The 10,839-nt window shown below is 47.9% G+C and overlaps 1 protein-coding gene across 2 annotated transcripts; it reads left to right on the forward strand.

Annotated features, from left to right (window-relative positions):
- The first annotated feature begins 3,045 nt into the window (after positions 1-3,045).
- On the forward strand, positions 3,046-7,502 carry Pld6 (phospholipase D family member 6). 2 transcript variants are annotated; one of them, XM_052757382.1, is made up of 2 exons: positions 3,046-3,526; positions 5,470-7,502. In XM_052757382.1, exons 1-2 carry the CDS (start codon positions 3,076-3,078, stop codon positions 5,715-5,717), a joined length of 699 nt encoding a protein of 232 aa, XP_052613342.1. In that variant the 5' UTR covers positions 3,046-3,075; the 3' UTR covers positions 5,718-7,502. The 2 variants fall into 2 exon arrangements, with proteins under 2 accessions (XP_052613342.1, XP_052613343.1); XM_052757383.1 differs by having other exon boundaries at positions 3,046-3,522; positions 5,470-5,724.
- Positions 7,503-10,839: the final 3,337 nt, after the last annotated feature.

Consider the following 10,839-nt stretch of genomic DNA (forward strand, 5'->3'; position numbering starts at 1 on the left):
CCTCATATCTTACTGTTTCTATTTTCTAAACATGAGTTGAATCTAAGGGACATACATGCCATGCTGAAGCAAATTAAGATTGTCTGTAGATAGACTTTTAACTACTAACCTTTTTGTTATAAATTTTAAACTGATTTCTTTCTGCTTAGAACAGGTTTTTAACTGTCTCTTCCCCAATGGTCTTACAGACCCTGAGAGAAAGTTTACATTTCAGAAAGAGCTTCAAAGATATCCATGACCTTGAAGGGTGGGGGCAAGACCAAGAGAAGGGGGAGTATTCAGAGAGCTGGACATGTGTGACTACATTTAGCCATATATATAACTTTTATATATAAATTTCTCTCCATTATAAAATTTTAAATACCATGAAACTTAGCAGTAACAAACTCATCATTTGTTGCAGAAGGTTTTCTCAAGGCGGTGTTAAGCAATATCTGGGGCCCTTACTCAACATATGTAGCACCCTTTTTATTGCCGTGTGGGTGGACTCCCTCCCCATTTTTAGTGTGTAGCCTGAACACCCCAGTTTTCCAGAAAAACCTTGAGGTCTCATGCAATTAGGACCTTGTTGTGGATATCGCTCTATATAAATAAAATGCTGATTGGCCAGTAGCCAGGCAAAAAGTATAGACGAAACAAACAAGAAAATGTTAAAAAGTCAAAAGCTGAGACGGAGAGACAGTGCCAGCCGCCATGATGATAAGCAACATGTTAAGATACCGGTAAGCCACGAGCCACGTGACAACTTATAGACTAATAAATATGGGTTAATTTAAGATATAAGAACTAGATAACAAAAAGCCTGCCACGGCCATACAGTTTGTAAACAATATAAGTCTCTGTGTGTTTACTCGGTCGGGACTGGGGGGTGAGAGATTTGTCCTGACTGTGGGCCAGACAAGACTAAAAAAAAAACTCTAACAACAGGACCTAATTGCACACAACCAACTGGGAGGGATGAAAGGCTGGCTACTCAGGTGATCTTCCTAGTGAGTTTGCCTAGCTTTCTTCTTGAAGGAATATTAACTTTTACCAAGTCCAGCTGTAATTATTTTAAGAGGCACACCTGGATTTTAGAGGTTTTTTTTTTTTTTTTTAAGTTTTTCGAGACAGGGTTTTTCTGTGTAGCTCTGTCTGTCCTGAAACTCACTCTGTAGACCAGACTGATCTTGAATTTAGAAATCCACCAGCCTCTGCCTCCTGAGTGCTGGGATTAAAGCATCTTGTGTATGTCTACAGATGGAGGCAGACAACCTGAAAAGCTAACAAGTATTTTTTTTTAATCTGAAAAAGCTATCAAGTTGCAGAATAATATAAGTACCTATGAACCCTCAAACAGAAAACTATGAAAACCAGCCATCTAAGGTAACTCAGAAAATTTGGTAGCAGCTTGTTTCTTTCTTAGTTTGCCCATGTCTTTAGAACTAAAAACTAGATATACAAGTGGGGCAGAAACAAAGGCAGACCATAGGTATAAGGCAAAGGAGCCCCCCAAACAGAACCACCATCCTAACTCAGGGGAAGCCAGCTTGAGACCTAGTAGAAATGGCAGGCATTAGGACCTAGGCATTAGTATGGCTTCTAGTTCCAGTCCTCCCTCCAGAGCCTCACAGCTACTGGGCTGGTTCTGGGCCTTCTCATGGGGCAGAAGTAGGTCATGTATGTCACAATGGGCATACTTAGGCATATTCCTATAGACATGAGACTGAACGCAGGAGTTCTCACTGGAATCTCTGAGCAGCCCAAGACCCCACCCTTCCTTCTGTTTCTAAGCATTACCCCCTCCAGCCATTGGCCATTTAACTCTCTGGGCAACGGCTGTATGGACCTTTGCAGTTTCCCAGAGCCTGGGGGGTTCCCTGGGGAGGTCAGTCACTGGCTGAAGCATGACCCCGTCTCTGGTCTTTGAATTTCTAGATGGAGGTCAGCACCCCGTCCCTGCTGTTCTCCCAGGACCCCGGGATGACTAACCCTCAGTGGAACAGAGCAGGTGCTGAGTGGTCACTTCGAGACCAGCTGGGCTAATTCCCACCTAGGAATCCCCGCTGCCCTTGCTTTTCTCTCCGTGAATGCAGACCAGGTGCCTGTAAAGCTGCCCATGGCCCTCTCCACCCTGTGCCTAAGCGAGGGGGTTGGGGGGTGGTGTCTTATGTGGGGGGTGTCTCCAGTAATGGTTCAAGCAGTCAAGTTTAATTAGACAAGGAAGCAAGCCTGTGTGTGCTCTTGAGCACAGGCCAGCGGCAACGGCCTCGGCCCAGACGGGCTTGAGGTTTAAGATTTTTCTCTCTGTTGTCCTCTTTCCTGTGCCTTCTCCAGGGTGGGAACTTCTAGGTGGCACATTTCTCAGAAACCCATTTTACCCAGAGTTCAACAGTGTTGTAAGCAGGTACATAAGACGCACGAATCTGTGTAGGGGCTTAAGTTCCCTCAAAATTGAAAAGTTCACTAGGCAGAGGGTAACATCACTGTACGCACTCTCATGGCGAGGAAGGCCCTGAAGTTTTGATCTGCTCTATCACCCATTAGTTTTTGTTTTTTTTTTTACATCCTGGTTTTGATCTTCAGCTGGCCTGTGCCGAGTTGACCACCATCGTTATCATTACCCCGTTTCAAGGACCCTGAGTTGATCTACCTGTTGTTCTCTACCGCCCAAAATTTAAGGGCCTGATGGTCAGAGACAGGGAAGGTGTGCCCTGAGAGTGCCTCCAGCTTAGAGCCAGGGAAATGGTCAGCCCTGGGCACAGGCGCAGCCCCTGGTGATGAGCTGGTTAAGGGGTGGTTGGGTCGTAGCAGAAGTGGGTGCGGGGCGGGGGAGGGGGGAGCTTGCAGTGTGTGGCTGGCTTGGTGATGGTACTAGCCTGAGATCCCTGGCACATAAATGTTAGCCGAGTACCGAGTGCGGGTGCCGCCAGCGTTCAGCGCGGAGTAGGGTAGGAGGGCCGAGGATAGCCTAGCAGCTAGGAGCTAACCCAGCTGCGGGCTGGGGGCGGTCCAGCGCAGGGGGGGCGTGGCACGCGGGGGGGGGGATTGAGGGCGGGGGCGGGTTGGTGTGTGTCCGGCACGCGCAAGCGCCTGATGCCCGCGCCGACGTCTGAGCTGGCGGCCATGGGGCTCTCGAGTTGGCGGTTGGTGGTCGCGGCCGGCGCGGGTTTCGCGCTGGCCCTAGAGGCGCTGCCGTGGCTGGTGCGTTGGCTGCTGGCGGGGCGGCGGCCACGGCGCGAGGTGCTCTTCTTCCCGTCGCAGGTGACCTGCACCGAGGCCCTCCTGCAGACCCCGGGCTTGCCCTCCGGGCCCTCCTCGGGCTGCCGGTGCAGTCTCCCTCACAGCGAGAGTTCGCTGAGCCGCCTGCTGCGCGCGCTGCTGGCCGCCCGCTCCAGCCTGGAGCTCTGCCTCTTCGCCTTCTCCAGCCCGCAGCTGGGCCGTGCGGTGCAGCTGCTGCACCAGCGCGGGGTGCGCGTGCGGGTCATCACCGACTGCGACTACATGGCCCTCAACGGTTCGCAGATCGGCCTGCTGCGCAAGGCAGGTAAACCGCCGCCGCCGCCGCCGCCGGAGGTGTACACTAGAGGAGGGGCTGAGGTGGCTGAGGACTTACTGGGTGCCCCAGCCGACTTGTCTAAAACAGGTAGCTTTTCAGGGAGAAGGTGGAGGCAGGCAGGCAGGCAGGCAGGCAGGCGCGGGTGAGCTGGCCAAGGAACCAGGGTTTATAGAATGTTATGTCCCATGTCTAGAGTACGGTGTGCAGGAATTCCCACCTGTTCCTAGGCTCTGACCTTGGAGGGGAGGTGTGTATAGACGCAATCAATTTTTGTGATTGTTGCAGGCTGACAGAAGCGAAGGCATGGAAGGTAAAGCTTAAATCAGTTTGAACCCAGTCAGCACTGAAGGACCCTCAGCTGCTTCTGCGTGGGCCACAGGGAAGCTAGGGGTGATCAGTGTCGATTAGTGAGTTTCCCACTAGGCTGGGCGATCACTGGGAAGTGGCCCCTACAGTGTTGCGGATGAATACTGATCAGCCACCTCTGGGCCCACAAGTGTGTCTGGGGAGCCTACAGCTCTGCCCAGGCAACAGGTGTGATGATTTCTACCCTCCCTCGGCCCGTGGCCCTTGTTTGCCCTCTTTTAAGTGGTGGGCACTGCAGGAATGCAAACGTGGACTGCTAGATCCCTCCTTTACCCGAGACTCGGTGCCCCCCCCTTCACACACTTGCCTAGCCTCATCATTGTGCCTACAGTGACTGACAGGTTTGGGGAGCCCCTGGGAAATGTTCAGGCTTTGCGGTGCTCTTGAGTTTTCCTTGCACACAGCCTGCCCTCCTAGTCCCCAGGATAGTGTAGGCTTTGGAAACCAGATCTGCTTCAGGCAGCAAATTGGGAAGGGCACCATAGCACCAACCTGCTGTCTCACCCACAGCAGAAGCACCATGGCGACTCCCTGCCCCCTCACTGGCAGTCACAGAGTGATCTCCAGTCAGGTCATTTTGGTGGGTGGACAAGTAGATATCGGGCATGGGTGATGTCACTGTATTTAGATTTTGGTGAGTCACAAAACCTTAGATTTGGAAAGAACCAAACTGCCATCACAGATGGAACTTCCACTGATGTTCTGGCCACAGCTGGGTGAGTTCCAGATTGTTCCATCAACAAGTGTGCCATTGTGTCCGTGTTTGGTACAGTCAGGTACTTGTAGGAAAACGCCTAACTCAAAAAAGTCTGGAAAACTTCACAAAGATCAAAAAGGAAGTGAGGTGGCTAGGATAGCTGCAGAGGCATCCGGGGACAGCGTGATGTGCCCAAGTCATGAACTAGCTGCTGGGGACTGACTACAGGTGGTCTGCAGTGAGGTGATGCTGCCATCCTTTGCTGTGATGGCGGCGGGAGCTGGATGGAGTGAGGGCAGAAGTGGAGTAAAGACAGGCAGATCACTTACCCAGCATGTGAAGGGCCTGGGTTTCACCCCAACATCCCTGCCAAACAACATACCCTCAAAAGGAAGGAAGCCAAAGCCAGAACTTTGGTGAGGGTAGCAGGTTAGGATGTGGCCCAGTTCTTTCTGTTCAGCTAGTGAGGCACCCTGGGAGGTGTAACTCAAGTTGGCCAGCCAAAGTCAATGTGCACTCCTTTCCTGCCTAGGCTTCTGCCCTCCCGCTTATCTATCCAGTGAGTGACAAGAACAGCAAGGGTGTGTCACACGTCTGACTCCTTTCTCTGAAGGATTCTGAGGTAGCATTTAGACACAGGCTTAGCGGAGCTGGCGTGGGTGGGTTGTTCCCCAGAGAAGTGTTTGGTGTCATCCAGAGTCCTTGCTTTCTGTGTACTGACCTGGATGACAGACTGCCTTCTCCCTGTCTTCTCAGTACCACCCTGGGACAGCCCCTGGGTTTCCTTGTGGAGCCAACAGAGGACATCAGCAGGCTTGGGGGTAGCTGCACCTGCGTGGGCATAATAAAGGCTGCCTTGGCTCTACAGGTATACAGGTACGGCATGACCAGGACCTCGGCTACATGCACCATAAGTTTGCCATCATTGACAAGAAGGTGCTCATCACTGGCTCCCTCAATTGGACCACACAGGCCATCCAGAACAACCGTGAGAACGTTCTGATTATGGAGGACACTGAGTATGTGCGGCTGTTCCTGGAGGAGTTTGAGCGCATCTGGGAAGAATTTGACCCCACCAAGTACAGCTTTTTCCCCCAAAAGCAGCGAGGGCACTGACCCTGCTCTGTCTTGCTCAGTCTTCCAGCTTGCTCTTGTGAGGTTCCCTCCTGCTGTGGAAAAGCCTTTCCTGGCAGGGGGCAGTCCTGGGTGCACTGGGCTGCTAAGTCGTCTTGTCCTTGCATCCCCATCAGAAGTCAGGAAGGAGGCGACAGAGTGGGCAGGGCTGTAGGCTGTCCTGTAGCAGTAGTTGTCGAGATAGGCAGGCCATCCTCTTCAAGTGGCTTCTGGGCATCACTCGACATGTCTGATAGTACTGACCCTCTGCAACTGGCCTTGTAGCCTGGCAGTGTTAGTCACCGGTGAGCACTTCGAGGTGGCCATGCCTGCCCATGTCCAGGCGCCTTTAATTTTCCATGTCCCTCACATTAGAGCAATACTGTGACTTAGAAGTGACCTCGGCTCTAGCACCCGTGGACTCATGGCTTTTTGCTCAGTCATGGATCAGGAGTTGATGACCAAGGGAGGTAAGAAGAGCTGCCCAGGCTGTGATCTCAGCTCTGTGTGGGCATCCCAGGGAGTCAGAGGAACAAGTTTCTCATACGCATTTGTGTGACATGTTCCAGATTACTTTGTTTTTATATGCAAGTAGCTCAAGTGACATGAGCTAGTTCTGTCATTGTTCATGCTTGTGTGTGTGACAAGCTCCATGAGGCCCCTCAAAGTCAGTCTGAATAGATGAAGTGTCCTCTAGCTCATGGAACCATTAGCAGCAGATGCTGCTAATACAGGTGTTTTCTTTCTTTTTTGGGAAGGGGGCAGGAAGATAGAGTCTCACCATGTAGCCCTGGCTGGTCTTCAACTCAGAGATCTCTCTGATTCTGCCTCAGGAACTGGGATTACAGGCATGTGCCACCATGCCCAGCTATTTTCACCCTTTTAAATGTTACCTTTTACTTAGTGTTAAGACAAGCAAACTTGATGTTGATTTTCCAAAAGATTTAACAGACACTATAAAGTATAATACTCAGAAGTAGTTATGTTGGATAAGTTCCTTTCCTTCTGGAGCTCGTGAATTCCTAAGTGTGTGCTCTGGTGGGGGGAGATCACAAAATGTCCTTTGAGTGACAGTGCCATTGGGGACCTTGGACTGGTGGCATATTTCAATAAATATTACTTTAGAATATAGACTACTACCTGTCTGCCTTAGCCTGCTGCATTCAAATGTGGCTGCTCTTAAAATACATTGTGGGGGTGGTATACGGCTATGGAGACCCCTGTGGTGAATACCGGAGTCCCTGGGAGAGCAATAGCACTGTATAGTAGCCACCTCCTGGTTAGTGTGTTTTCTAAACACCCCAGCTACTCTCTGGTACTATTTCCAGACCTTCAAAAAAAAAAAAAAATCAAAGCATGATTCCTAGTAGCCTGTTTCTCTCTGTCATCTGCCTGACGGTGTGTATCTTCCTTGACTCCTGTCCCCATCCCTTCCAGAGAAGGCTGGTATCCACATGGCATCATTGTGGCTGTCAGGGGTTAGGTAGCCTTGTTACCTGCAGGAATGTGTGAAGACTTGTGAAGTGACATTACTTCATATATTTATCTATTTTTGTTTTGAGACAGTCTCACTAGACCAGGCTGGCCACAAACTCAGTATGGCCCTGAGGCTGGCCTTAGATTCCTGCCTCCACTTTCTAAGTACTGGTATTACATGTATGTACTATCACATCCACTTTGAGTGCTATGAGGTAGGGGCATAGTACATGTGGATATCTCACTTGTCTCAGTACCAGTTTAAGATGACTTCCCCTAATGAATGGTATTAAAACATTTGTTGAAAACCAACTGACCATTCATTTGGTTTATGTCTGGGCTCTGCATTGTCTCAATGTGGTAATGCCAGCAGCAGTCTAGATTATTAGTAAGAATAGCAGTAATATATTTTGAGAACTGGCAACATGAATCCTGTTTCCAACATAGTCTTTTACATCTCCATGTGAATCTTAAAATGAACACACCAATTTCTGGAAAAAAATTAAAAAAGCATCTAAGATTTTGATAGGGATTATGTTGACCTGTAGATTAAGTTGGGGTTACCATCTTGAGTTTTCTGACCCATGAGTGTGGATATCTTTAATTTCTCTTGATGCTTGTAGGTTTTTTGTTCACTCACAAATGTATTGGGTAGCCAAGGAGACACAATAGTAATTACAGACCAAAGAGATGACACATTCCTAAGAGAAAGCAGCAGGTTCTTGGAATCCCAAGGGAAAGAAAAACATTAGGAAATGAAGAGCCACTTCCCAGCCTGCCGGGGTGGACGGCCAGGCTGGAGAAGGGGCTGAGGTGAAAACAAGTCAGTCTGGATTAACGGTGGTACTTGGCATCAACTGTGCTTGTTTCTCCTTCCTCTTTTCCCACCTTTGGGCTTAATTTACCAGTAGTGCCCAGGGTTGTTCAATACACTTCTCTACTTGCTTGGATTTTTGACCTTTTAATGCTGGTGTTGATAATTTTAAGTCTTTTCCATCTGGTTTGAGATTTGTTTTTTTTTTTTTTTTTTTTTTTGGTTTTTCGAGACAGGGTTTCTCTGTGTAGCTTTGCGCCTTTCCTGGAACTCACTTGGTAGCCCAGGCTGGCCTCGAACTCACAGAGATCCGCCTGGCTCTGCCTCCCGAGTGCTGGGATTAAAGGCGTGCGCCACCACCGCCCGGCTCTTGTTTTTTTTTTTTAAATAACCCCAATACGGGCTGGAGAGATGGCTTAGAGGTTAAGAGCACCGACTGCTCTTCCAGAGGTCCTGAGTTCAATTCCCAGCAACCACATGGTGGCTCACAACCATCTGTAATGAGATCTGGCGCCCTCTTCTGTATACATAATAAATAAAGAGATCTTTAAAAAAAAATAACCCCAATACAAGGTTTCTCTGTGTAGCTTTAGAGCCTGTCCTGGAACTCGCTTTGTAGCCCAGGCTGGCCTTACAGAGATCTGCCTGGCTCTGCCTCCCAAGTGCTGGGATTAAAGGCGTGCGCTACCACCGCCCGGCCCATCTAGTTTGGGTTGTTGTTTTTTTCCCATTTTTTTTTTTTTTTGGCTGAAGTATCTCACATCAGTGTTTGCAGTTTTGAGTATTATTTGAGTATGTTACTGTAAATGGAATTGCTTAATTTGTTCCAGTCTTCAGAACTACTGTGTAGAAATACAGTTGAGCCCTGTATCCTACCTTTCTGAATTCAGCAGTGTTAACTGAATGAAAAAATAAAATAAGAGGAGGACACGACTACTCCTAAAGTGTGGAGAAGATTTTATTGTAGGTATGAAGGAGAAAGCAGGCGGAGGGCAGAGTCCAGGCTGAACATGGCTGGCAGGCTAAAGATGAGGAGCCACTGACCAAGAAACCAAGACCAGAGTACCCAAAATGGCTGAGGATTACAGATATAGGGATATAGAGGGATCAGGCTAGGGGAAGGGAAGTGGAAACCCTATTCCCCGCCAGGAAGAGGTTTAGGGTGGGGCAGGTTGAGTACTGGGAGGAGTCACAGGGACTGAGTGATTGGGGGCTGGGGAGGCGGCAGCTGGCCACCATCATCTTTGATATGTTAATATGCATCTCAGCCATTTGTCCCACATTTGATAGCTAACATCAACAATACACAGATCTCATTCAAAAGGAACAGTTTTACTTATTCTCTTTCAGTTCAAGTGCCTCTTTCTCAATGGACTGCTTGGGCTAGATCCTTTGTACCCATTTCTTTGAATGGAAGTGGGGAAAAGATGTCTTCATCAAAATCCCAATCCTAGGGAAATGTCAGTCTTTAATTACTGAGTGTGATCAGTTTGGTGGGGAGGGTGATTCTTTTTCTGTTCCTGGTTTTTGATTTTTGTTGTTTCTCTGTGTAGCCCTGGCTGTCTTGGAACTCACTCTATAGACCAGGCTGGCCTTGAACTCAGATCTACCTACGTCTGCTTCTCAAGTGCTGGGATTAAAGGTGTGCCCCTCCCCCATTTTTAAAATTTTAATGAAAGAGTGATCAACTTGACAACTAATTTTAAATTGCACTCATATCAGGCTAGTTCCCCAAAGCTTTTTTTTTCATATACATTTGTTTGTAATAGTTTTTTTTTTTTTTTTTCTTTTTTGGTTTTTCAAGACAGGGTTTCTCTGTGTAGCTTTGCGCCTTTCCTGGAACTCACTTGGTAGTCCAGGCTGGCCTCGAACTCACAGAGATCCGCCTGCCTCTGCCTCCTGAGTGCTGGGATTACAGGCGTGCGCCACCACCGCCCGGCTTGTTTGTAATAGTTTTTAATGGGCAAACAGCTATTGAAAAGTCCCTAAACAATTGCAATAACATACTAAAAATATTTATTCTTTTTTTTTTGAGAAAGGGTTTCTCTGTGTAGTTTTGGTGCCTCTCCTGGATCTCACTCTGTAGACCAGGCTGGCCTCGAACTCACAGACATCTGCCTGGCTCTGCCTCTCAGTGCTGGGATTAAAGGCGTGCGCCACCACAGCCCTTTTTTTTTTTTTAAAGATTTATTTATTTATTATGTATACAGCATGTATGACTGCAGGCCAGAAGAGGGCATCAGATCTCATTACAGATGGTTGTGAGCCACCATGTGAGTGCTGGGAATTGAACTCGGGACCTCTGGAAGAGCAGTCAGTGCTCTTAACCTCTGAGCCATCTCTCCAGCCCCAAAATATTTATTCTTTCATGTCTTTTTATATCTTTGTTTTACTGTTTTATAAATATAAACTAAAGTTGATTTCTAATTGGTGTAGAAACATTTTTTTTTTTTTTTTTTGTATTTCCAGTCAGTTTCACAGACTTTTAGTATAAAGTCTGTGACAATATTGGGGAAAAAAACCAGTTATTATCTTTTGAGGGGTTATGGGGATAGATAGGGTCTTGCTGTGTACCCCAGGCTGGCTGCCATTATGTCTGGCCTAGTTTATTATTCTAAATTTAATGAACAAAAAGTTAAAAAAAAATCCAACAAACACCAAGAATATACCATAATTAGCAAACACTGTTTTGTTGAATTTTGTGTTGTCTATTTTATGATGTCTATATTATGATGCTTTAAGAAACACAGGCATAATTATATTGCAAGTAAACTCATGAAGGACAGGTCCGATGTAGTGGTGCACACTGGTACTCAGTGAACTGGAGATGAGGCC

Source organism: Peromyscus californicus, unplaced genomic scaffold (genome assembly GCF_007827085.1).
Source record: "Peromyscus californicus insignis strain IS unplaced genomic scaffold, ASM782708v3 Scaffold_3__1_contigs__length_106647218, whole genome shotgun sequence".
NCBI classification, from domain to species: Eukaryota; Metazoa; Chordata; class Mammalia; order Rodentia; family Cricetidae; genus Peromyscus; species Peromyscus californicus.